Source organism: Cervus elaphus, chromosome 18 (genome assembly GCF_910594005.1).
Source record: "Cervus elaphus chromosome 18, mCerEla1.1, whole genome shotgun sequence".
In the NCBI taxonomy this organism is placed as follows: Eukaryota; Metazoa; Chordata; class Mammalia; order Artiodactyla; family Cervidae; genus Cervus; species Cervus elaphus.
This window is the reverse complement of record NC_057832.1, coordinates 74,586,217-74,613,810: the sequence shown is the minus strand read 5'-3', so window position 1 is coordinate 74,613,810 and position 27,594 is coordinate 74,586,217. Positions and strand designations below refer to the sequence as shown.

General features: G+C 41.6%; 1 protein-coding gene across 1 annotated transcript in view; it reads left to right on the top strand.

Annotated features, from left to right (window-relative positions):
* Positions 1–2,765: 2,765 nt before the first annotated feature.
* Positions 2,766–27,594, top strand: part of CHN2 (chimerin 2) — a 324,197-nt gene continuing 299,368 nt past the window's right edge. Inside the window, exon 1 of the mRNA XM_043871642.1 lies at positions 2,766–3,297. Within this exon, the coding sequence (XP_043727577.1) occupies positions 3,249–3,297 (49 nt within the window). The 5' untranslated portion in view covers positions 2,766–3,248. The remainder of the gene's footprint in view (positions 3,298–27,594) is intronic.

Genomic DNA, 27,594 nt, shown 5'->3' with positions numbered 1-27,594 from the left:
AGCCATTAGCCTCTGAATCTAAGAAAAGCAATAGTGATTGTGCCTGCTGAGTTTTCTCTGTTGGCTCTGACTTTAACAATCCAAGTTATTGATCATCTTTCAGATTTTACTTCTAAACTTAGAGCTTTCCTTTTGTTCTTCAAAATAATATACTTCAGAATTTCCATCCATCTCCTACCATCAAGCTAAGGGTCCCCAGTCATCCCATTTCTACCCAGCAAGCAAGTGTATTGGTCTTGTGTTCATCTGACCTCTGGACCCAGTGGAAAAAAACTATTCTCCATCTTATACTACTTTTGTGCAGCACAGGGTCTAGCCCTGGGGTGATGCCTTCACAACAGGTGTCCTGCTGCCCCTTCACCTGTCAACTGGGAGTAATAAAAATGATCTACTTCATAGAATCATGGTTGGCCTTCTCTAACTAAGGACTGTAAAGCTCTTTGAGTGTAAATATTACCATCCAAACTGCAGAAATAGAATCTGACATCCCTTTATGAGACTTGAGGCATGAAACCTGTTGCATGTTGCTCAGTGTGGGACAAGAAAGATACAAACCTTGGGCCAGAGATGAGCATTTCCCCTGGTAGAATAAGTCACTACTGATTAGTTCCCTCAGTTAGCTCCAGATGCAATGGAGAAAGCGAAAGTTGTTCAAATCATACATTCCATCTTTCAAGTAAACAATTTACTATCACTTACGGAGCACAGACTATTGGCCAGGTACTGTGGCTGTACCTATCTCATTTAATCTTCACAACACTGTACGTTATCAGGAGTATGGCTGCAGGTGGAGAAACTGAAGCTCGGTGAATGTGAGTCATTTGCTCGAGGTCATATAGCTAATAAGTGGCAGAACCAGAGTTTGAGTCCAGGTGTTGTCTCCTTCCAAGCCCAGAGGGAGACAACCCAACTTAGGTGGCATAGCCAATTTAGACAGTCCACCAGCTAAAGATCTGGAGGGATACACAGATCACTAGTCAGAGAGAAAGATGATCAGAAGCCTTTGATCAGAAGAACTCTGGAAAAAATAACTGGAAGTTCTCTTCTGATAGTGTGGTCAAGGTTTTGATGGACCATATGTCCTTGAAGGGCTCCACAGTAAACTGCATCAAGGTTGCATCACACAAAAAAGAAGAAAAATGGAAGAGGGGAGGGAGGAGGGGTGCTTGGGTCTCCTTATACCAGACAGGGATGTTTCAAGTGCCATGTAGATGAGGGTCAGGAAGACTTAGTCCTGTGTGACTGGAGAGTGTTCAAGAGCTGTCAACTATTCAGCAAGCTGCCTTAATGGGAATGTCACTGGGATGGTATTCTGTTAGTGTTAGTTGCTCAGTTGTGTCGACTCTTTGCGACCCCATGGGCTGTAACCTACCAGGATCCTTTGTCCATGGGATTCTCCAGGCAAGAATACTGGAGTGGCTTGCCATTTCCTTCTCCAGGGTATCTTCCCTACCCAGGGATTGAACCTGGGTCTCCTGCATTGTGGGCACATTCTTTACTGTCTGAGCCATGAGGGAAGTCCATAAGAAAAAAAAAATTGAGCCCTATTGGGAACATACACTGGGATGGTATCCTGGAGGGCATTAAAAAAAAAAAGTTTAAATCAACTAGAAAATGTGACATGGGTGCATATTGTGATTATTCAACATTTATTCACCGTGTGTTAGGTGCTTCGTTGAGGTGGACCCCCTAGGATTGGCTGCTATTCCTATGTCACTCCTGATAATTTTTAAATTGACTATGTCCTTTTAACCGTGTTTTTAAAAATTGAACGACTCCAATGTGAACACTTTCCACTTTGCTACATAATGAGAGTACTTTCATTCCTTTAATGTTTGCTTTTTCCTTTGATCTAACAATTTCTGTTCAAATTTCACAGTTTTCTGTGGCTTCAGGAATGAAAGACCTGATTACCCTGCTGGGAGCGTGAAATAGACTTAAAAAAATCGGCATGATATTTCCTCCCAGTTAAATTAATTTAGTTTTAAATACAGGGGTAAGGTACACGCCTTGTGCGGAGTCTCTTTCCCTCACACCTAGCAGTTCCTTAGCGCACAGTTGGACCTGCTGCCAAGTCTTAGGTCTTTTGTGAGGATCCTTTGCAAGACACAGGCTGAGAACCTTTCTGTTTGCCGGCTTTGTGTGGGCCTGATGACATATCTGGAACGTCTCTATTTCTTTGAAGGCCCATCTCAGAAGCCCAGTGGACCCGTCGGGCAGTCCGGTGGCTGGGGTACTTAAGTGCAGCCCGACTGGCTTGCGGGGTGTTTTGAGGGTCTTTTAGGAAACGCACCTTCTTGCAGGGCAGGGATCCTCGGCTCCAGAGCAACAAAGGACAATTTGGAGGGGAGTGGAAGGAGCGCTCCCCAGCCTCTCTGGCATCCCAGGCCCCCTTCTGCCTGGCATCGTGTCCCTAGTGACCCCGCCTTCATCCTTTGCATCCCACCTGGGCTGTCTCGCTACTCCTTAGTCGGGCCGGGGGCGCCGCGACCCACCACCTTCCCCCCACGCCCCACTCGGGGCGCCCTCAAACCCTTGGAGCAGCGCGGCGCACGGCCGCCACGCTCGTCCCGCGCCCCCCCGCGGCCTCTCTGGCACCTCTGGGTCTGGCTCCCCGGGCCAGTGTTCCCCCCGCCCAGCAGTCCGTAGCCGCCGCCTCCAGCCCCCGTCGCAGGAGCTGTCAAGCCCGCAGCCGCTGAGCCAGCCCCGGAGCTCCCGCGTCTCCTCTCCTTCCTTTGTGTGCGCGAGAGAGGAGTTGGGGCGGAGGGAGAAGGGGGAGGTCGCTCTGTCTGTCTGTCTCCCGCTGCCTTTGCCCGGGCAGCCTGAAGTGCCGCCGGGGAGGCGGGAGCCCGCGGGGAGCTGGTGGAGGGACTCGGGGCCGCCCGGGAGCCCGGGTCCCAGCCGCGCGCTGGGGAGCGCGGACCGCAGCTGGGGCTGGGCGGGAGGCACGATTCGTCCGCTCCGGCCGCCCCTCGGTCTCCCTCCGCTCCCACCTACCCCCGACACCCGGAGAACAGCGTGCGAAGGCGCCGAGAGGGACGGAAACCACAAATAAATAGCGGCGGCAGCAGCGCGTCATCTGGCGGAGCAGGAAGTGCAGGCAGAGTCCGGAGGCTGGTGCTTTCTGCGCGTCCCCCGGACTTTGCCATGGGCTGGGGGCCGCGGAGGCTGCGAGCGGCCGGGCCAGGTCAGCGGCGGCGGCGTCCGCTCTGGGGCTGAGCGAGAAGCGTCGCGCGGGGCGCACGGCGATGGCAGCGTCCAGCAACTCCAGCCTGTCCGGCTCCTCGGTGTCCTCCGGTGAGTTTCAGCCCATCGGGAGCGGCTGCCCCGCGGGGTCTCTCGCCCCCCGCCCGCGCCCCGCACTCTGGGATGGAGAGAGCCTACCTGTGGCCGTTCTGCCCGCTCTCCCGGAGTGAGGGCAGGCGGCCGCTGTGATACTTGTTTGGCTGGCCGGCACCCTTGGGCGCCCACAGCACCTTCGCGCTTGGAGTCTGACAGCGCAGAGGTGGAGAGCGGGGGCGCCCTTGGTGTGCAGAAGTGGGGGTTTGGGGGATTTGTGGAGCAGCAGGCAAGAAGCGAGGCGAGCAGGGCGGGCTCGCACTTTCTTCTAGCGCCGCTGAACCAGGGCTGGCGGGGCGGGGAAGGTAAGGGTGCCGCTGGGCGCCCCGACCCTCTGGCTCTGCGGTGCCCACTCCACTGGATGCCCAGATTCAAGGCAAGGGGGAGCAAAGCCTAGCTCTTCGCATACTTCATTTTCTTTGTTTGTTTCAGAAATTAGCTCCGTGGAGACGTACGCTTGGTGTATGGGCTTGAGATATGGGTAATACAGGGATTCTGTCATTCTGATTGAATTTAGGTCTGGTTCTGATTGAAGTTAGGGACCGGTGGTCAAGCCCAGCCTCTGACCATTTGCCCAGTTTCAAGTGTGCAAGTGTGTGTGTGTGTGTGTGTGTGTGATTTTCCTCTGTGGCCTCTTGGAATACGTTTGGTAATTTTACTTTCCAGGCATACATTTTTTTTTTTTTTCTTTCAATTGTGGCTGAGCGAAGGAAGGGCTTCTTTCAGCTTTTCTATGGTTGATCAGCGGGTCTAATTGAAGAGAAGAAATCGCTAATGAATCTGAAGGAGTAGGAATCAATAGAAGCAGACCCTCTGGATTCTGAGTATGACAGGTTTCTAATCAGGATGATGCATTAGGTAGAATGCTTCTACCGCTCTGGTCATTGAAAACTTTAATGACAAACCCTAAAGGGATAGCTGACAAGACATTTACTGTAGTTTACAGTATTCAGGGGTCAAGAAGGTCTTGAAGTCCTAATGGAAATGCTCAATATATCAATATTGTATTAATTTCTATTGTGTGTCCGTTTTAAATTATTACTCCAAAAATTAAACTCGGAGAAAGAAACATTCTATTGGAGGCATTGGACAGCAAGCCAGGCATTAAGGAACACTATCTCTAGATGTGTGACTAATTAAATCATAAATGCAAGGTGATTTGACTAAGGTGCAGTTGTGACATGGAACACGGTGATTACTTGAAAATCATCTATTATCTTTTTCGGCAGGTTTTAGTTCCAGTGAAATAGCACTTCCTTTCTTGATCATTACCAACTGATGAAAAGCACAGTGTTGTTATGTGTACGAGGTAGTCAAAGTTTCTGGTAGTAGCAGCCAATAGGGCAGAACAGTCATATCTTATTAAGAGCAGCAACAAGTTGACCGCCTGTGGTTTTAATTCTGAGAACTCAGCAAATGCTACAGCTTATTTTTAGTACCCCCAAACCACTGATGCTGCTTTTCAATTCATTTTGGTTGACTAACATGGAATTTAAAATGCAGTGATGTTGGCTTATGGTTAGCATATGGTTATCCCTCTTTGAAAATGGCCCACAAGAAGATGAACTGGTGGGAGAGTGGTGATGAAGGGAAAGAAGACAAGAGAAAGGACAATAAGGCAGTATTATCATATGATTTACTGGTGTATAAATTACAGGTGCTGTGGCATCTGAATTTTTAGATCTTATGAAATATCTCCTTAAGCTAAAGGAGCCTTATTGAAAAAACCTAACTCAGCCTTAGGAAGAATACATGGGTTTGAAGCAGCACAGTATAAGCTTTAGATGATGTTAATTGCTTTGTAGACAGGATAGAGATGTGTGTGAAGGGTCTATTATATTTTTTGCTTTAGTTACCACTGTTTTAAATCCTAATGAAAACTGAGAGATAACAGGAAAGCTGAGATTCAAAAAGTGGGCAATATGAATCAACCTAGCCCATGAGCTTATATTGGCTAATTCATCAATTAATCAGGCACTTCGTCTTGAAAAATATGAGAACCAGAATTCTGTTTTTAAGCACTCTTACCATCATGTGGATCATGAATAATTCAGAAAACACAAGCAATTCACACCTGTGAGAAGTGTTGGGCAGGAAAGAATAGAGCTTGTTTGTGATGGCAGCTGGGTTCTCAGGCAAAGGTCAGAGTCTGAGAAAAGAGGGCACTTCATCAGCCTATAAATCACTGTTTTTTCCATAGTAGGTGGACCCACTATGTGCCAGGCCTCAGGTTGGCCTCAGCCTCAGCTTCAAGGAGGTTAAGTGAGGAAAATAATTTACGGATTCTTTAGAGCTTCCCTGGTGCCTCAGATGGTAGAGAATCTGCCTGCTCTGGAGGAGACACAGGTTCAGTCCTTTGTCAGGAAGATCCCCTGGAGAAGGAAATGGAAACCCACTCCAGTATTCTTGCCTGGAGAATTCCATGGACAGAGGAGCCAGGTGGACTATGGTGCATGGAGTTGCAAAGATTTGGACCCTACTAAGCGACTAACACACATAGCCCTCTAGCTCTGACGCTTTGTGATATTGTCCTTGAGTTTGGCTCCACCAGGGGATAAGTTGGGGTGTGTTATTTAACTCCTCCAAGCCTCAGTTTCCTCATCTAATGCTAACAATAGGGACTCGTTCGTAAGAATGTCGTGGAGATTAAATGAGGTAATGTGTAGAGAGCATTTAGCACAGGGTGTGGCATTTAATGAGTGCTCAGTGTGAATAAAGTTTGTTCCTTGGAGGAATGAAAAAATAAAAGCTTTCACTGGCTCAGACTTTAGTACAGAAGTAAGTCTAACACGTATCAAATCTGCCTCTTGCATTGCGTGTTCAATTTGGTCTTGAGGTTTGAGCTCCATTAAACAAGCATTTACTAAGTTTCTTTAGGTTTCAGGCATAATCCAAAGTGTTTGGAATAGAAAGATGAATCAAGATCCTTTCCCTCGCCATCCAGCAGCAGAGATGGACAAACAACAATCTATATTCTATTTTGAGAAAATGAGTTATGGGGAGGAGAGTACAGGGACGAGTTGCTCAGTTGTGAGGGGTCAGCAGGGGTGACTTATGACTTGGGCCTTGAAGGATGAGTGGGATGTTTTCAGAAAACAGCAGGAAAGGCATTTTAGGGAGAGGGAAGATCTTAGGCAAAGGCCTGGAGATAGGGAAGTTCATAGCCTAATTGGCTATTCATCTGTTTTTTTTGGTGGTTCCTCTTCTCTGGACAGTTATGCTTATAGGCCCATCAACAGCCTCAATCATGGAACTGTCAGATCACTCAAGGCTGCTGCTGTGGGAGGATTTCTTTCTGTTCAGGTAGCAGTGGGTTTGATGGTACAGCTCTCCACACCTCAGGATATATTTGAGCAATTGAGCACTAAGAAGGGGACAGTTGATTCTGTAGTCTCCAGCATATGGAGAGGTGAACTCAAATAGAATACCATGGGTAAACTTCTCTTAGATGAATAGCTGTGGGAGGTTTACGTTTGGATGGATTTGTGTGAAGAGTAAAAATCTAACAGTTTACTCAGTATTAAGCTTAACGTTATCTGATTTTCCTATAAATGTGTTCTTACCTGCTATTGGTGGACCACATCACCTAAGCATCTCATTTATTCTACATTACCAGCTGGGACACATCAGTTGAAATAATCAGGTTAAAATTAATTTTTAAATACATTTTCTGAGAACTCTTTAGAAATTTGCTTCTGGAATATTCAATTATGTATAAAAGAAATTGCTTTGCCTTTGTTTTAATGATAACTGCTGGTAATTAAATTTCACAATCACCTAGATTGGCAGGAAAGTTTGATTACCTTTATTATTTTAAATTGGGGGGGGGGGCGGCGCACAGAATCCCTATCCTTAAGCTTTTAATCTAGCCTGTGGTACTTGATTATATTCTGAAATAAACAATTGTTGATTTGCAAAATACTTTTCTTAATGATCATGAGTCAGATTTGCTTTTATAATTGAAGTAAGAACTTTTTGTGTATTACTTAAGTGATCACCAAATGGATAATTTCACAGACTAAAGAAAAAAAAATCAACCATAGGTATACATATGTTCCCTCCCTCTGGAACCTCCGTCCCATCTCCATCCCCACCCCACCCTTCTAAGTTATTACAGAGACCCTGTATGTACACCTATGGCTGATTCATGTTGATGTTTGGAAGAAACCAACAAAATTCTATAAAATAATTATCCTTTAACTAAAAAATAAAGAAATTTTAAAAAAGAAGAAGAAAAATCAACTCAAGTAAAATAATAGATAAAGAAACTTCGAGATGTTTTTCAGTAACTGAGCAAGGTAAAAAATTAAATATTAAAAGGATTCTTGGGATAAGAAGTTAAGATTTTGAGAATATAAATGGACTGGATTATAGAAATGAAATTGACAGGGACTTTTGAAATTAAAATGCAAATATTAATAGAAAAAAGTAAAACTCACTGTTATGTGCAGTCTTTGAAACTTTAATTGGGAAAAGAACATTCCTGAATGGACTGAGGGATTTATTTTTCCAGATTCTTTACAACAGTAATTTGGGCCAAGGAAATAATGCCATTTTCTGCTGTCAAACTGGTGTTGATCCTAGAAATGATAAATAGGAATTTTCATTACTTGTTACTGATGACTCACAACCAGTGACATATACAAATCTTTCACATTCCTAGATTCAGAAGGCAAAACTGAACTGTAATCATGCTGCCAAGACTTATATACGTGTAATTAGAAACTCCATGGATCTAATACTGCAAAACAGGATATCTTTGTTGAAACAGAGAAGTTCACATTGAAAAGTCTTCTACATCTTTAAACTTCAGAAATATTCAATTATGTGTAAGCCAAATATCTTTACCTTTGTTTTAGTGTTAATTGCTGGTAATTTAATCTCAATTACCTAGAACGGCAGGAGGATTTGATCTTTTATTTTAAATCGTGCACAAAAAATTGCAATTTCAAAAACATTGCAAATTTGACAAAATTGCAGAGCTGAGAATTAATCCCCTGAGAGAAATCATTTACTGATGAAAGCTGTTGTTTCTTGGCTGTTTTTCTGGTGACCTTTCCACACCTCATTTTAACTTTCTAGATTCTCACTGTCCTTTGTGGTACCTGAGATGAACCCAGTGACATAGAATCTGTGAGGAAAGGTGGCTCTTCCCAGGCATAACAGCTTGTTCGCAGTGTTTGACAAGGGCCCGCTGATCTGTGAACTTTTGCTAAAATGCCAGATGCCTCCCCTGCTCCCACTAACCCCATGAAGAGTTTTGAGTGATGACCTTCTCTTTGGGGGTCAGCTTTGGGGTGATGCAAACCCCCTGTATTTTCCAAGGCCAGTCTATGCGGGGTTTCACTGGACAGTGTGTCCTTTGCGCTGCCCCCTGGGGCCTGGCCAAGTGTCTGTCCTGCTGAGGGCCGTCTGCTGCCCTGCAGGGCTCCTGATTTCACACAGTGGTGAAGATAACCAGGCTTGGGGATTGGAAAACCTGTACATGAGCAGTGTCATCTTGGTATGGTTTGGGGAAGAGTTTTTGGCCAGAGGATCAAGATTCCTGCCAAGATTGTTAGATATAGAGAAAGCGAAAGGAACCTAGTGATAGTCCTAAGATTAATGGCACGCAGCTGTCACTCATCCATGATTTATCTTTTATGAATGTATTCACATTTCATGGCTCCTGAAATATGTCATTGAATTTTCAAAATGAATGGCTGCTTCCCTCCCTTCCTCCCTTCTTTGTTCTCTCTTTCTCCCTTTTTCTTTTCTCATCTGTTTTTATGTTGGTCAAATTGCTATTTAGAGATGTTTCAGAAACCCTGCCTTTGGTCTACTTTCCTGTTAATGGTTCGCAAATCCTCCGAGCACTTTGCTGCTTCTCTTTCCACTTGCTCAGTGGGGAAAGGAGCTGCTGTGCTGTTTCTCACATGGATTCTGGTCACAGGGTCAAGATGGATGCGTCCATCTGTGATGCAGCTTCGGGGCTGTGACAGAGCTCACTCCTCATGTATCTCAAAGTTACTAACGAATGCAGAGGTTTGTTTAAAGTCTCCATGGTTAGAGGAAACCCAGGTAGGAATATGCTGGATCCACACACAATCTGCTCTGCCAGGGCACTTGGGGTCTGAGACTGAAGATGGAATGTGTGTACCGGGGAAGAGCCATTCACCAGATGATTGTGCAAATAACCTGCCTCTTCCTTCAGTTACTCGAAGTTGAACACCTTTGTGGGGACCAGTCTTCATATATAGTCTTTACAGTGTGGCCTCATGATAGCATGGCCTTGCTTCAACAGTCAGCCATGTCACCCAGCTTCAGCCCATTCACAGAATCACCTTAGCAGTTTCAAGTGTTATTTTTAATCACCCAATGTCTGAGTTCCAACAGACATTCTCTAGAAAGGTGCTCAATTACTAACCTTGTTTAAAATGTCATCATCACCACAGATCAGAGGGGACATTGTTACATTCCTGGAATTGAGATATATATTACTCACATACTGTGCAGGCCACCAGTCACCCCTTGCCCCGGTGGCCTGTGGAGGAGAATGCTTTGTCGAGGAAAGAGGCTGGATGCCACTGGCCTGGCAGAACTGCTAGGTCTGGAGAAACAATCTGCTCCCTTGAGCTGGAGAGAGATCCCACCTTCTGAAATGTACCTTCATTAGATGTTGTAGGAAGAGCCCTAAACGTGGAATCAGAAGATTCTGGACATTTAAACCAGGATATTTAAACCTTTAGCTGGGGCACCTACCCTCTTAACCAAGACTCTCAAATCCTCTCAGAACTGTTAAACCCTTTACCAGGACTCTTAAACCATTAATCAAGGCTCTTGAGCCCTTGACAAAGCTCCTAAACCCTTTACATAGGCACTTTGACCAGATATTTAACCAAACCAACCAGCTAGCTCTGTGGCCTTTGGTGTAGTTAGCTCCTCTGAGCCTTATATGTCTTGCTGCAAACTGCAGTTGTGACAGCCTGTTGCCTGGAGTTGAGGTGAGCATCCCCAGAGGTGATAGAGCATCCCCTCCGCAGACCTGGTCAGCATGCCTGCTTGTTAGAGGCCAAGTATCTCTCTTTCCTCTCTCCTTCCTTAACACTCTGAGCCCCAGTTCTCTTGGCTGTAAATCAGAAATAGTGATATCTGACGAATTTATCCCACAGGGTTGTCTTTGCTGATATTGTTTGGGAAAACTCTTAGTAAACTGTAAACGCAACTGACATGACTGAGTGGCTGCTATGTGTCGTTCTGTGTACATCATCTCACATATTTCTCTGAGGTAGACGTTATATCCCATTTTGTAAACTGAGAAATAGGTTCAGTGAGGGCTCAGAGCTTGCATTTGCGGTAACAGGATTGAAGCAAAGTCTGGCTTGTTTTAAAGAGTGTGCTCTTCCCTTTTGAAACATGAGAAACTGGTTTGTTTCTGTCTCTATTCACAAAAGTTGCTGACATTAGAGTTTAACGTCATGGTTGACAGAGCAAATACAGTTATATTCTTATGCTTTATTTTGTTGTCCTCAGTAGTTATCCAGACCGTCACCTCAGTTTGACCAAAGCTCATTCTCATGAGCAATATGAACTGGGAGATGCTACCAAGTCGGTACTCTGTAGAGCGAACACCTAGAAGACTGGGCTTGTATCTGTACTTGAGAATAGTCTTGCAAGGTGAAGGGTATATTAGGTGTTCATTGTGCTATTTTTGCAACTTTTCTAAAGGTTTGAAATTTTTCTCAATGAAAAAAAGGGGGGCAAATAAAGGGAAAGTGCTACTTAGCATTCAGTTGGTTTTCTTCACTGACATTACAGAAGCATTGTTTTTGTGTGAGGATATAAGTCCTGTTATCATCTCGTGAAGCTCCCAGATTCTGAATCATTAGGCAGTAGAATATCTGTTCCTTAGTTTATATCTTAAGTGAATATATAAAGGAGCTGAAGTTACAGATGGTGTTCAGGTAGACCACACACAATTTCTGCCTGAGAATTTTTTTTTTTTACCCCCTGAGCTGGATTGATTTAACATTTCATTGTAGGTTTGGACCAAAGACAGACCTTGGTTGTTTAGAAGATTCTGGCATTTGTATAAGGAAGAATCAGGGTCTAAGTAACTCCAGGAACTGCCTGCCCAGTGCCACTCGGCTAGTTGGTTGTAGAGCTGAATTGTAGTATGGACCCATATTTCCAGAACATTCATTCTCCATCCTTCTTAGTGGCTCGTCCTAAAGAGTAGTATCATCCTTAGAGAATTTCTCACAGACATTTTTTTATCTGACTTTGTAAGGCCATTCTATTTAATTATTTTTTTCAAAAAGGAAATCATCAAGTGCTTTGTATTTTAAATGGTCCTTAGAACTCAAAGCTGTTGTATCCACAGAGGCAGAGACTTAAGTGGTCTGGTGTCTGCTTTAACTATGTATAGCTATGCTGTCCAATATGGTAACCACTAACCACATATAGCTGTTTGAATTTTTTAAAAAAATTCAGTTCCCCAGTTGTCCTAGGCACATTTCAAGTGCTCAGTAGTACATATGGCTAGTGGCTACCATATTAGACCGTGCAGAAATGGAACGTTTTCACTGTTATATAGAAGATTCTGTTGGGGAGCAGTGTCAGTAGTTCTAAGACAGGGACCTTACTAATGTAAAATTAGTTAACTAGGGATAGAAAATTTGATAAAATGTTCTTCCATTCTTGTGTTTGCTTCTTGTGCTGCTTGGGTTGTATTTTACTAATTTTGCAAAATTTTTTAAGTAATTTTTTCATAACTTTGAGGCAAATTGTGGAATGACAGATGGAATATGATGTTGGGGAAAGTAATTAAAATGTTTGTAAACCTTACTAGTCCTGAAGTTTGATTTAAGCTTTTTTAAAAAATGGTCTGTAGTTTCCTTAATGGCAACTCTACTTCTTTTTGAAAGAAACCCACAGTGAGTTGTAATTTCATCCTCAAAGAGGAAAAAATGCCTTTATCCAGAAGTTTGGATCTTATAATTGTGTTTCTTCACCCACATCATAAAGAAAATAGGAAAACTGTGAATGTGTGGACTGAGGTTGCTAGTGGCCTATTTAAGATATGCTATTTAAAGGAGATTTTCTACCAACCTGACCCACAGTAAACCATTTGCCTAGAAGTAGTTTGCTTCTGCAAAAGGCCCATACAGGGCAAAGAAAACACATTTTTTTTTTTTTTAAACACATTGATTTTTAGAAAATAAAGTTAGCTTCTGGAATTTATTTTAACTGGGGGGAAATGTATGCAAATAAGATGCAGGAACATGACAGCTCCTACAGAAAGGAAACTGCCCTCCTTCTTGAACTTCTGTTACCATCTTCAAGTTCAACAAAAAAATGGAAAGGTGGAGGGTTATCTTTAAAATGTCAAACAACTGTCAAGAAAGAGGTGGATATTGAGATTCAGCCACTAGATTCAGAAACCATACTAGCCAGAGGCAGGTGCATGCATGGCTTATTCTTTATTGACATAACTCAGATCACAAATTTTGGGCAGTATGAATCACAGAATCACTTGGGTAATAACCTTATGTAGTTCTTTTCTCATCAGAAGCCCAGTATCTAGATTTCATCATGTCCCATCACTGCCCTCTGTACCCTCAGTCCTGGCTGAGCACTGTCTTCTTCAAGAAAAGGAAACCTAGCCCTTTCTAGTTATTTCACATAATGCCACTCTAATAATGTAAAGTGCTTTTTCTTAAATAATGTTTCTTCTCAAGAGTAAACCTGAGTGAGATCAATTAGGGGACAGCAAGTAAGCATGAAGCAGGGAGCATGGTTTTGAGGGTAAATCTGAGGTATCTACTAGAGGGTGAGGGCTGCAACGCTACCTCTAAGGGACTGATTTCTCCACCTAGACCTGCAGTATCCAATATGGCAGCCATCTGGGCTATTTAGCCCTTGAAATGTGGCTAGTCTGAGATGCTCTGCAAAGTAAAATACACATCAGAACTGAACAGTTTACAAAACAAAGAAAAGGTAAGATGTCTTATGAATAACTTTGTTATATTGATTATATTTGTTGAAACGATAACATTTTTGGATATTGGGTTAAAGAAAATTTATTTTAAAAAATTAATTCTACCTGTTTATTGAAAATGTTTCATGTAGCTGCCAGGATATTTAAAGATATTTAAAAATATACATATGTGGCTAATATTATATTTCAACCAGACAGTACTGGTCTGGACAACTTCAGTGGGAATGTTCTAGCCTTTGTCACAGAATCTACCATATAAAACCTGCTGATTGACTGATCAGAGGCTCTCACAGTTGCCATCCTGTCCACTTTCCAGGCCAGAAACATACCCTACCTCCCCTGACGTCCAGTTCAACCCTGATTCTCAACACCCTATTTTGGTTTAGTCTCAGACATTGAAAGGTGTCCTTCATTTTTCTGGGTCTGAACAGTGATTTTGAAGTGAAATGCTATTGAGAGGGACAGGTTGAGATTTTCATCCAATTCTTGTTTATATAGGTTTTGTGCTTTATTTTTTATTTTTGGATTTTGCTTCACTATGATTCTAGACTTTACATATTTATTTGTGAGTTTTATGTGTACCCCTCTTTCCAGAGAAAGCTGTGAAGTTGAAAAGAGAAACTGAGAGAACAAGGAACACATTTTGTCTTGACCTGAAGCTTCTTGCCATGAGTATGCATGTGTGTATATATACAAACACATACATAATGATGTATGTCTGTATGTGTGTGTGTGTGTGTGTGTGTGTATAACAGAAAGCAGAAGTAGATTGGGTTTCAAACAAAAGTTATTTTCAACCAAATATATAAGTTAATATCCATGGAAATGAAAAGTCAAACCTAGCATTACCTTTAGTAATGAAACAATTCACTTGGGATTTGGCTAATGATGTGCGAATATTAATACATATAATTTGGCTGCCTAATATTGATTTAAGTTGTTCATTCAAATTCATTTTATTACAGAAAAATGAGCCATTTTGTTTGACAGTGTTTGTCCCTGCAGAAGTGAGATCATAAAACTATGTTTATTGGGTAAATAATACTCTTTTGCTGACTTTCTGATGCAAAGAGAACCTTATGATGACTCCTTCAGAAAGTTTTGTGAGCTTGTAAGGTTCTTGTTGGGGGCCTGGTTAATTCAAGCCAAGTGTCCTCTGGTTATCTCCCTCATGATCAATATCTAGGGTTGAAGGTACTGTCAGTGACCTGGGCACAGAGGGTTTTGTTTACATGTGATGTTCATATGCCTGAGGGTTGAACTTTGTCCATGCGAGAGCCCTATGTTTGTTTTAAGCAAACTAACCCACATGCTTTTTAAAAAAAAAAAGATCAAGAGTGTGTTCTTCTTTGGGGGGAAAAGCAGTTGACAGGGGCTTTGTCAACTCTTTTGAAATAATATCAGATTCAGATTAGGAGCATAACCACAACAAATCCTTGGGAATTATGAGCGGAAGACATGATTTGGAACTAGACAATGTAATTTGTCATAAGAACATGATAATTGCCATAATACTTATTTGGTTCTGTATTCTAACCCCAGGAATAACAGTAAGGGGTATTTTGTAAAAATGTACAGCAGTCTTTCAGGGAAGAAATGCCCTGGAGCTATCCTATTTTTCATAAATAGCTGAGTGTAAATCTGTCATTTAGGGATTCATGTAAACATGTTCCTGAGAGCATGTGTAGTTTTAGCGTGTGCCTCTTCTTATCGTAATGAGTTCCACCCATTTTCTGTTCCCAGAGTGGACTTGTATTTCTTTTTATTGCTTTAAATGTAACTCTCTGAGACTTATTTCTAATATCTATTCTTGACTTCGTAAATAAATGTGGGTTCATGTAAATCCTGAACTTCAAGGGTGCTGTGTCCTATATCATGTGCCGTGAAGGTGAAGATTGAGCCCAAACACTAGCACCGATGGCCAAACAATAGCACCAATTAGTGCTAACTTGAGTTTCCACTTTCTCATCCATAAAATGGGCTAATAATACTTGTTGTAGAATCAAATGGGAACATGCCTGTGAAAGAAACTTAAAAACTAAAAATTTGTGAACAAAACATAAAAATCTCTGGTCTCTTGAAGTTCCCATTCTAATAGATGCTCCATTGATTGCTTTCCTGTGTGATAAGTGATCACCCAGAATTCACCATCTCTAATATAACTGGAAAAATCTCTTCTAAATATATTATCTTGCTCTCTTCAAAAGGCAGTGTAATCCCACAAGTTTAGAATTTCTCCAGTCAGGTCAGACTCCACTGTGCATCCCATATTCCCATAGACATTTTAAATTAGCCCGGACAAATCTCTTATCCAAAGGCATGCCACTGTTTATACTTTCCAGTCCAGAGGAGTGGCTCAGATAAAATTTGATGTAATAATCAGTATATGCAAATGAATATCTGTAACAGACATGCAAGTTACAAAGCACAACAACGGTAACTCTCATTAAAAAAAAAACAACAAAAAACTACCGCTCAACTTTAGGAACATTTTATTCCCTGCATCCTCCTGGTGCTCTTCTCCCTTCCCTCCTCTGTCTTCTTTCATTCCCTCCCTCCAAAGTAACCACTACTTTGAATTTCCTGCTTTTTATTCCCTTCATTTTCTTCCTTTAAATTGTCTTACTCCATATCACTAAAATACATGCTCCATGATGGCAGATTTTTTTGTCTGTTCTGTTCAGTCTATCCCCAGCGTCTAGAACAGTGTCTGGCATGCAGTAGGCTGAGCGACTGAGTACACACACATACACTTAGGCACTCGATAAGTAGTTATTGAGTAAATGAATATGTCAGTGTCCCAAGTCTATCAAAAGGATGCTGCTATAGTCCCTCCTTTATCTCTTGTATGTAAATCAGCTCTGTAAGTGATATAAATTTCATCATAGTTTCACATTAGCTGCATGCCTTTAATGATTTTTAGAAAATTAGTATTTTTTAAAGTGTTAATATATTTTCATTTAGTTGCAATAGGAGATGTCTAGCAAAATTACATGGACTTTTCTGAACCAGGACTTCTTTTTAAACTTGATTTGTATTTCACAAGCACTTTTCAGGACTGAATAGTGAACGTTCAAGGAACATAAGTAGTGAAGCTTGAGTTCAGCGGGGAGAGCTACAAAGAAATTTTTTTAAAGAATGAAATATACATGTTACAACAAAAATGAACCGTGATAATATTATACTAAGTGAAAGAATCGAGCTACAAAAGACCACATATTGGGCTTGCCTGGCAGCTCAGCAGTAAAGACTCTGCCTGCCAATATAGGAGACATAGGTTAGATCCCTGATCTGGGAAGATCCCACATGCTGAGGAGCAGCTAAGCTAAGCCCCTGCACCACAACTATTGAGCCTGTGCTCCAGAGCCCGGGAGCTGCAAGTTACTGAGCCCACGTGCTGTAACCATTGAAGCCTGCACCCTAGAGTCTATGCTCCATAAGAAGAGAAGCCAACACACAGTGAGAGGCCTGCACACTGCAACTAGAGAGTAGCCCCCACCCACTGCAGCTAGAGAGTAGCTCCTGCTCACCACAACTAGAGAAGAGTCTGCACCAGCAGTGACAACCCAGCACAGCCAAAATTAAATAAATTAAAAAATTGTTTTAATCGTGTGTATCATATGATTCCACTTATATGAAATCTCCAGAATAGGCAAATCATAGAGACAGAAAGTCGATTAGTTATTTCCTTTGGCTGGGCATGGGGATTGGAGGAGAACCAGAGCGACTGCTAATGGGTATGGGTTTCTTTGCGGGGTAATGAAGTTGTTCTAAAATTGATTGTGATAATGGTTGCACCTGTGTGTGATTGCACGAAAAGTCACTAAATTGTACACTTTTAAAGAGGTGGATTATAGGGTAAATGAATTATATCTCAATAAACCCATCATTTTGAAAAGGCCAGAAAATGAATAGAGTAGGCAAGATAGGGTGAAAAGACCATAAAAAACTTAAATATCGAGTCACTCCCAGATAGGATAGGAAACGTTCACTCCCTATTTACTGATATCTTCAACAACACACGGAGATAGCCCTCCTCTTCCCATTTTCATTTGCACACTCATCTTTTTCTGCTGCCAGTCTTCGATCTGAAAAAGTTCCGTAGAATTGTGTTCTCTGTGGCTGGTTCGCAGGGTCAGCTCTGCCTGCTCCAGCAGATGCCTTCTTCCTCTGTGCCCCCTGGAGACCATGGTGTCCTTTCTCCTCTGGCTGAAAAATGAGGAACAGCAGCAGGTCTCTGCTGATGCTGGACAAAGCAATTAATGCATTTCTCATGACTAGTTAATTGGATTTTTATGCAGCTTTTCAAGCCCAGGGCACAACTCTTATGCCCTCCAATTGAAACGCGGGTCGTCGGGGAACCAAGTTTCCCACATTCCCTCTGTGAGGGGGTGCTGCTGAGTGTACCAGTGCAGTGGCGCTGCTGTTCCTCTCTCCCATGCCGCATCTGATGATGCCTGTGCCAGTGTTTCCAAGGGTGTCATCTGTTGGCCCTTTTTTGTTTCTAATCAAAGAGCTGACACCCTTTGATCATGTCAGATCACAGTACTGTAAATACTGTGTTAGGAAGACTGAAATATTACACAGGTTCAGCTGTCTCAGATTGTCTCATAGTGCTTACTTTCACACTGAACAAGTAAAAAAACGCGTTCAATCCGATCTGCTCTAAAATATGAGTATTACGAATACGAAATTTTCTAGAACCACATGTAGTTCAATACAGTGAATCCAATCAGTGAGCATTTTAAAAAGTCCTGCTGGGTTTAAGTGCCAGGTTGTTGTAGAAATCCTCCTTTTCACCCAAGTTTAGAGACTCCTAGAGCAAGATAGACTTCCCGTCAGTTAGAGGAAGATCTGGTGGGGAGCTTGTGGGGATAGAGACTGGTGTCTTTGGGGAGAGGAGCCCCTGGGTGGCCACTTTGATTGGCAGGCTTCACTCTCCAAAGGCATGTATGAGTGTATAGGACAACTGGTTCTCCTTCGTGGCCTGTCCTCTTTCTTCTCCCCAAGGGACAGCTCAGGTGGGTCCCCACACGAAATTCAAATAAATACCCATTCATGAGAGTGCAGAGGCAAAGCAAATCCCAAAACTAAGTCTTCCTTACTTCTTTCTTTTAAGGTCTCATTTGCAGTATTTTCTTGGCACCCAGAGGAGGAAGTGGGTGTGGGCTATAGTGGATTTGTTATTCTGTGTCCTCCCCTCAGGGAAATTTGGCTGCCCTGGGTACCCTGCAACAATGTGGGCAACATATGTGCCTTGCACTGGCTTCTGCAGCTGCCTTCATCTCTCACCCCAGGTGTGCATTTATACCTTGGTCCTCCAACTTGCTAATATCACCGGCCAAGCTTTCTCTAACAAAAGACACACTGTCCCTAGGACATGCTATGCATGTGACCTTTCTCATGCTGACACCAACATGCCTAATGCATTCACACCTCCTCACTTCCTGACTAGACCATTCCAGGGTACGAGTATTGCATGGACTAGGATGCTTCTGCAGAAAACCTCCAAAGAAGTGGGAGGTAGGGGTAGTATACACTGTAACATCTGGCTGAGTCTGCCTCTCTGCAGTTCTGTGGGCTCTCCCTCTCGGTGGATGGGCTTTGTCCTCAGCCTCACTCTCCTTTCAGTGTCAGGATGACAGCAACAGTCCCTGGCATCCCATTTAGAAAGAGAAAAAGGGTACTCTCTTCCTACTGGCTTGATGGAAAGTGAAAACACCTGTCTCAGAAGCACCCCTCCCAACAGCGGACTTTCCCTTGTCTCATTGGTCACAGTTGTGTCACGTGCTCTCATATGAGCCAATCACTTGCAAGAACAGGATTTCATGGTGCACTCAGTCCAGTCATGACCCCCACTGGAACAGCCTCTCCTGAAAAAGGGAGGACACCTGGACGGAACAGGGTTTTGTGAAGGAGGCTGGAGGAACCCAGAGTGTCTCACATAGGTATGTCATGAATGTCCTTAGCCCTTGAAATCTCCAAAGCCACCCAGAAATACTGAGAGTCCTAAGAAACCTGGCCTTTCCCAGGCAAAGGACTTAATTATAGTCTAGTTGAGAACCCAGTTAGTGAATCTATCCATTCTATAATAATATTCCTCCCCTGAAAAAATATATATCTACTTCCCTTCCAAGTTAAGGTGGCTGACAGCTTGTACTGATGCATTGTTTTCACTTGTTAGTGTTTTCTGATTTGAAACATTTTGTGGTTCTGAGCCATTCATTCAAAAACAATGTATAGATTCTTCAGCTCTAATGAAGAGTAGGACAGTGAGGGTGGAAGGTTTTGAATCTTAACCGACTTTAACACCTCTGAGTCTAGTGTAAATTGGAATTGTTATATTGGAAATTCAGGGAATAATAGTAGATGATTCCACCACTCCTGGTTGCTATGGTGAGGAATTTTTAAAGCTTTGATTTGTGAGAAATAGTGATCATTAGTAGCTCTTTGTTTTAAAAACAGAGAACCCTGCAAATGGTAAAGGCTTGAGTGGAATAAATGACTGGCACCTAATTGGAGAAAGAATTTCAGGTTATTTCCAAAGAAATGAAAACAGGCAGGAGCTTTTGGAGAGCAGATTCTTATATTTCATTTTTATGGCAGGCCAGAGTGTGCAAAAATTATTGGACAAGGAGTCATGTGACTGCCATCTATGCTAGTTTTGTCTTGGCTTTTACTTTGCATATGGCCTGAGGACAATTACATTATCATTTTGTAACTTTTTGATCCTCATCTGTTGAATTATTAGGTCAGACCAGATCATCTCTGAAGCTCTTGAAAATTTTATGATTTTGTGACTCTGCTGATTTCCTCTTGCCAGTTTTCAGTGCTTTGGTGGTGCACCCAAACAGCCCTCCTTCCTCCCACACATACTTCACATAGCAGTTATCACTGGCCTCGTTTGCTCCTGGCACCCAGTGTGTAAGATAGGAAGAACTACTGGGTGCCTGTCCTGCACTCAATTTTCAGTCCTCACTCCAAGTAAGCCCAGAGACATCTCAAGTGTGCTATAGGGAAGTACTATACAAACCTTTGGGAATTTCTTACATCTAGAAATATATTTTGCATCATAACTCAGCACATACAGACACCATGCAAAATATACATAATTTAGTTTATACTTATCAAGCATTTACTGTGTTCTCAGTGTTAGAAATATTATAGTAGTGAACAAAAGAGACAAAAATCCTGGTGCTTATGTAGTTTCTGAATATGGAGAAATAGTAAACCAAAGAAATTATATGTAGTCTGTATATCTACAAAATAAATGCATCATTATTACATATAATTTATAATTTACATAATATATTAGAAGGTGATAAATTCTATGCAGAAAAATAAAGCAGAAAGGGAGATAGGAAATATTGGGAGTTGAGGGGGGCTCTGATTATTAAATTGTATGATCAAGAAAGGCCTTACTGAGAAGATGACATTGATGGTGAGGAAGCCAGCATGTAGATATCTGGAGGAAGAGCATTCCAGACAGAGGGACCAGCAGTTACAGACACCCACCTGGGAGTGTGTGCCTGGTATGTTCCAGGAACAGGAGTAATGTCTTGGATCTGGGGTAATAAGGGGTAAATAGGACTGAGCAGAAGGGGTGGGAGTGGGGAAGATCATGGTGGGCTGTGTAGACCATTGTAGGGACTTTGGCTTTTACGCTGAGATTAATCATCCCTTGATAATCTATAGGGTTCCAGAAGAGTAACAGAGGTCCCTGGCGGGCTACAGTCAGTCCATGGGATCGCAAAGAGTCGGATACAAGTGAACACACACACACACACACACACAAGAGTGACATGATCTGACTTGGGTTTTAACCAAGAGCCATCCTGACTGTTATACTGAGAGTAGGCTAAACATGAACTCTTCATGTAGGTGTAAGCTGTGCTTTCCCCTTCATGTGTGACATGCTTCATTTTCTTTTCTATTGCATTTTAATTCATCTAAAAACTGATCAGTGCCCACAAATTGATTTTACTATAAGGTGGCAATGGGTAGTTTGAAAAACAGATTACAAATTGGGTTAGAACCCCAAAGAACTGAGCTTCCTTGCTCAAGGCATGGTTGTGGTATACATGGGACCTTGTAATCATACTCAATAATAGCTTTCAAGGAACTTTTGTTCATTTTTTAACTTACATCGAATGTATGCATGCTAAGTTGCTTGTCCAGTTCTTTGTGACCATATGGATTATAGCCCTCGAGGCCCCTCTGCCCATGGGATTCTTCAGGTAAGAATCCTGGAGTGGGTTGCCATACCTTCCTCTGAGGATCTTCCCTATCCAAGGATTGAACCAGCATCTCTTACATCTCCTGTATTGGCTGCTGGGTTCATTACCACTAGCACCACCTGGGAAGCTGAACTGAATAGCACTGTTTTATTAAATGCTGATTTAAAAGTTTCACTTTTCCTACATATGTAGCAGGCTTTATTACCAATTTAGATTTTAAATAACTTTTTTGTTGTTGAAGCATAGTTGATTTACAATATTGTATTAGTTTCAGATGTACAGCATAGTGATTCAGTTTTTTTCTGATTATATTATAGATCATTACAAGCTATTGAATATAGTTTCCTGTGCTATATGGTAAATCCTTGTTGCTTATCTATTTTTTGTATAGAGATATGTATCTGTTAATCTCATGCTCCTAATTTGCCCCTCCCCCACTCCCTCTCTCCTTTGAAAATGACTTTTTCTATAGATTATTTTAAATATACTTAAAGAGAAAACTATAGTGAATCAACTTCAATAATTATAAACTCATGACCAGGTGTCATCTAAACTCAACTTCCAAAGTTTGAATTACTTTGAAGCAGATCTCAGGCCTGGTATTATTTCATCTGTAAATATTTTAGTTGTTATCTTAAAAGATAAAAACTCTTTACAAAAATATGCCAATTAGTATTCACATGCAAGTGTATGAATGTGCACATGTACACCAGCAATAATTCGCCCTGTTTAGTCTGATCAGCAGTGTCTCTTCATCCATCTAAAGAGGGAAATGCATGTAACTTTCATGAAATGAAGCTGTGGTCATACTTTCTTGATGCTGAAGATGGTGTTTCTGGACACTGCCAAGCCCCTGTTGAAGAAACACTTTCTTACTGTCAAAAATGAATCACTTCAATCCTGTTCCCCTTTTATACTTTCATTTCTTCTTAAGTGTGGCCTCCTTTTCTGTGACTTTTGGCTAGTCAATGGTAAGAGCCTAGAGAGGCGGTCTTGGGTCTTATGACCCTTGTACCACCGAATGACTTGACATGGTTTCCCACACACAGCAGCCATCACACTTCTGTTAATGTTTTTACTTCCTGTTCTAAATTCAGAATTGTGGGAAGCCTCCCTTGGCCCTTTGACCCATCACTCTGTGGGCCAAATGTTTCAACATCATAAAAATCTTACTTGTCTATACAGATGGCTAATAAACACATGAAAAGATGCTCAACATGACTCGTTATTAGAGAAATGCAAACCAAAACTACAGTGAGGTATCACCTCATACCAGTCAGAATGACCATCATCCCCCCAAAATTTACAAATAATAAATGCTGGAGAGGATATGGAGAAAAGGGAACCCTCTTGCACTGCTGGTAGAAATGTAAATTGATACAGCCACCATGGAGAGCAGTATGGAGATTCCTTAAAAAACTAGGACTGGAACTACCACATGACCCAATCATATGGGAAGTAGTAGTAATCTCAATACTGGGCATATAGCCTGAGAAAACCATACCTGAAAGAGACACATGTACCCCAATGTCCGTTGCACACTGTTTACAATAGCTAGGACTTGGAAGCAGCATACCTAGATAGATGGCCATCAGCAAATGAATGGATAAAGAAGCTGGCTATTAATACATGTAAACAATGGAATATTACTAAGCCATATAATATTCAGTTCAGAGTGACTGAACTGAACTAAACTGAACTGAAGCCATATAAAGAACACATTTGAATTAGTCCTGATGCAGTGGATGAACCTGGAGCCTGTTATAGAGAGTGAAATAAGTCAGAAAGAGAAAAACAAATATTGTATATTAAGGCGATGGTACTAATGAACCTATTTGCAGGGCAGCCGTGGAGATGCAGACGTAGAGAACAGACCTGTGGACACAGTGGGGAAAGGAGAGGGTGGGAGGAATCGAGAGTAGCCTGGAAACATATACATTACCATATGGAAACTAGCTAGCCAGTGGGACATTTGCTGTATGATGCAGGAAGCTCAAACCAGTGCTCTGTGACAACCGAGAGGGGTGGGATGGGGTGGGAGGTGGGAGGGAGGTTCAGGAAAGGGGAGGGAAACGTGTGTACACCTATGGCTGACTCATGCTGATGTATGACAGAGACCACCAAAACACTGCGAAGCAATTATCCTCCTATTAAAAATAAATAAATTTTAAAAAAAATCCTTCTACTGGGTGGGAAGCTTTCTGTATCAGCATTGACTCTGGCAGGAGCCTTGAAGTTGACCTCTATTCTTTCAGAGCCCTTTTTGTCCCTTCTGTTCCTTGATCTCCTTATCCTCAATAGGGTGTGATGTTTATTTTCCTCTGGTAGCTCCCCTAATCCCCACTAATTCATGGGTTAATTTGATATGGGTTACATTACTGGAAACTTGTTCATTTTTGAATGTATATAATAGTAATTTCAGATAAGGGTAAGTAAATATTTGTATGTTTGAGTATATGGTGTGTACTAATCCAGTGCTGAGTATCCCTCATTTACCTAATTAATTACCCAAATTTTATATCTATAAAATTGGCAAGGGACGTGACCATACTCCAAGCCTTATTCTTTTCATCCTTGCTTTCTCCAACCTTTCTGCTTCTCTTTTTCATAAAAACTGAGTGCATACTTGTGCCAAGCCCCATGTGTGGCTTTGGCAACACAAAGAGATGGAAAGCAGCCTCTTTGCAAGTTCTTGTTCAGAGTCGGTCCCCAGTGGATTGTCACGCCATAAAGGCAGGGACCCTCAGGTCACCAGCTACTAGTACAGGGCCATCCTCTGTTGGCTTCTTAAGGACAGTTTTGCATGAAAGGCTGAATGACTGGAAATATGCACCTCATCACAGAGGAGTTTACAGCCCAAGATTTGGTCAGGAATGTGAACTTGCTGCATCTTGGTAGAATTTATAAGGTCATTATCTGTTATATTTGCAGTTACAGTGAAACTCTTCCCTTAAATTGCTACCCCTCCTGGCCACAATCTTCTGAGTTTTAAAAACTACCCTCTTAAAGATTCCAGAAGTTTGACATGGTGATTCTTACACGCAGTGGCAGGGGTGTGGCCTCTGGAACAACCACAAGAAGAAACGGGGAGGGCTCCACTTTCTTCACTGTCTACCTCTGCTGCCCGTGTAGTTCTAGGAAGTTCTAGCTAGATGAGACTTCTCATCTTCCCTGGGTCTGCAAATCTCATAGTCTTGGGAGGCCTCCCGGATGTCCTGATTATGGGTCTCGTTTAGCCTGAAGGCAGGCCGGTAGTTATAACTCCTTACCACAAGGAAAGCATTTTTAAAACTAGCACACAAATCTGGTTTTTTCTTCTGAGTTACAATTTTATGTTTATGCTCTGCCAGGAGACATTTACTACTGGTTAAAGAGGAATTAAAAATACTTGTTGCTGTTTTTCCAGGGCAAGGATTTACTCTGGTAGAAAGCAAGTCTTGTATGTGTATGTGTTTGTGTGTGTGTGACAGAGAGAGAGAGAGAGAATGTCTGCATTTATGAGTGTAGCAGAGTGTGTCTGTGAGTTGCTGTATGTGTGCACATGTTTGTGTCTTTGTCTGGGTTTATATTTGTGTGTCAGTGTATGTCTTTGTGGGATGTGGGGTGTACATGTATGTCTTTGCATCGTAAGGCAGATTCAGCATTCAGGGGAAAGAAAACTTTTAGAGGACCACAACCCATGGGATAAGTTTTCAGCTATTGCCTTTTTTTCTGGTTTTAAATTATTTGTTCCTCCTCTTGAAGTGACTGATTCAGAATATGAAAAAGTTCTTTCAGAGAATGGAAATGATATCACTTAACATTTTCATGGTTATATATAATTAATCTTATTGTGCAAACCAATTATTTTTAATCCCCATGTGGAGCTTGTAACTCAGTCTAAGTAATTCTCCAGGTATAATGAATGACAAGCCATAGAGGCAAATGTCAGAGAAGCCGCTATTTTGGGGTACTGGATCCTTTTTTATTTTAAATAGACATTTTAGTTTCTGAGAGAGTCCTTGTAGATTCCCTTCAAAATTAAAAAAGCAAGAGGAAGAGGAAATTACAATTAACAGTCTTAAAATTCCAATTAATCCCTCAAATAGTGATTAATTTCCAGAGACATGGATATGCTGCAGTATATCTGAGAGAAAGGAAAAGACAATTAGGATTGGGGAAATTGGTAGAGGACACTTGGGTAGGTGGAAATCCCACCAGGATTGAAGATTGCACTAGGACTGAGATAATTGACAAGGTTGGATGCCTGCCAAAAACTATCTAGCGTTGACTCTTCTTAATGGGACAAATGTGCCCATTTGGAATCTCACAAACCATGTTTTCTAAAACAGTCTATTGTCTCTTTAGGGAAAACTTCAAATAAGATCTGCTATCAAATTAGAGTGCTTCCTATGTCACCTTTTAGCTAGTTCATCATTTGGCTGAAATGTTGGTCCCCTGCCCTTCATTGTGTTCACTGTATTCTTGGGGCTCCCCTCTCCCTAACAATCAACATCTCAGTGAGTTACTTCAAATCTGTGTTGATTTAAGATAGTGGATGTTTTACATGTCTGAGATCACTGCTGTGGCCTGGAAATCACAAAACCAACTGATGCCTCAACTTTTTCCTCTAAAAGGTAAAATAACACCATTGCAATTTTGGGGTGCACATTATTGAGGAGAGGATAAATTGGAACAGAGAGAAAATGAGCATGTTCTCATAGAGCTGGCTATACTTATGGAAAGAATACTTACTTTAGCATACAACTGCTAACTAAGTTCAAGTGGATTCAGTTTTAAGTCATTTGGAATTTATTTGTATGTATTAATACCTGAAATTTTAATTACGTGGTAATGAATATGGTGTTACATTTTCAAGGTAGCATAGCTTTGATCTGTTCCTTTTTTCAAGTCTACTAACAGTTCTTATTAGAGGGAAAAACTCTCTAGAGAGTGAGGAGTAAAAATCAGAGTCCCTTAAACTTTTAAGTACATGCAGCACTTACAGAAATAATGTTAAGTGAAGTAACCATTTGTGGTCAGCTGAAAAACGTAACTTTCAGAGGGATTTGACCAACTATACTGACCTAGAAAACTAAATAAGCAGTTTGGAAAATCTGGTTTGTATGTATAATTATTTTTATATTATCTTGGGCTGTGCCTTGCAAAGAACAGACCACAGTAGTTATCTGACCTATTGCTCTACCCTTGTCTTTTTTTCAACACAGTAATTATGTAAGACTCAGCATGTTTTTCACTAACTATATGCATGAGGGACATTCCTCAACTTCAGCAGCCCTCTATCCCAAGGTGGCTCAAGTGCTCTGTAATCTCTCAGTTTGAATGGAAAAGATACCTTAAATTGGGATCCGCAGTAACTTTTATAGACCCGGATGGCCGTTAGGAAAATAAAAGCATTTGGCACTTTTATTAGCTAAAAACTCCTTGAAAGTTGTGATGTCTCGGCTATTTTTAATTAAAATAGAAAATTAATCTTCAAGATCAAAGGGTCCTAACAATGCCTGTCATTTGAATATAAATATTTAGTTGGGATATAGGTTACAGGATGTCTTTAAGGCCCTAAGGTCCTTTGGGTTTACTGTTTTTAATTCTGGTTCTTTCTTTAGTTGCTTGGAGCACAGAGAAATGATTTCCTTTAGATTGTATGCATGCTTCTAAGGATATCTGAATAAAAGATACATTTCTGATAATTTGCCATCTCAGCTTTATCTCTTGGGTAGCAGGCTGGAATGCAATAATTTAACCTGAATGTGAATGAATGCAAGAAGGTATGTGTTTCTTCCTGGATTTGAAGGAATTGGCATTAAAGCAGTTTAATCAGGGTACCTTGAATGGCTTATCATCTTGATTAGCTAGAGTTGCAATTAGAAGATGTTGAACTTTCATTTAAAACATGAAAGTGACTGGTGGAGTTCAGCTATTAATAAAACTAGGCTTAGCCTCTAGTTTTAACCCTCTAGTATCTGTGCTTTATAGTAAGTTCTTGCTGATTATCTATTTTATATATACTAGTGTGTATATATTAATGCCAGTCTCCTC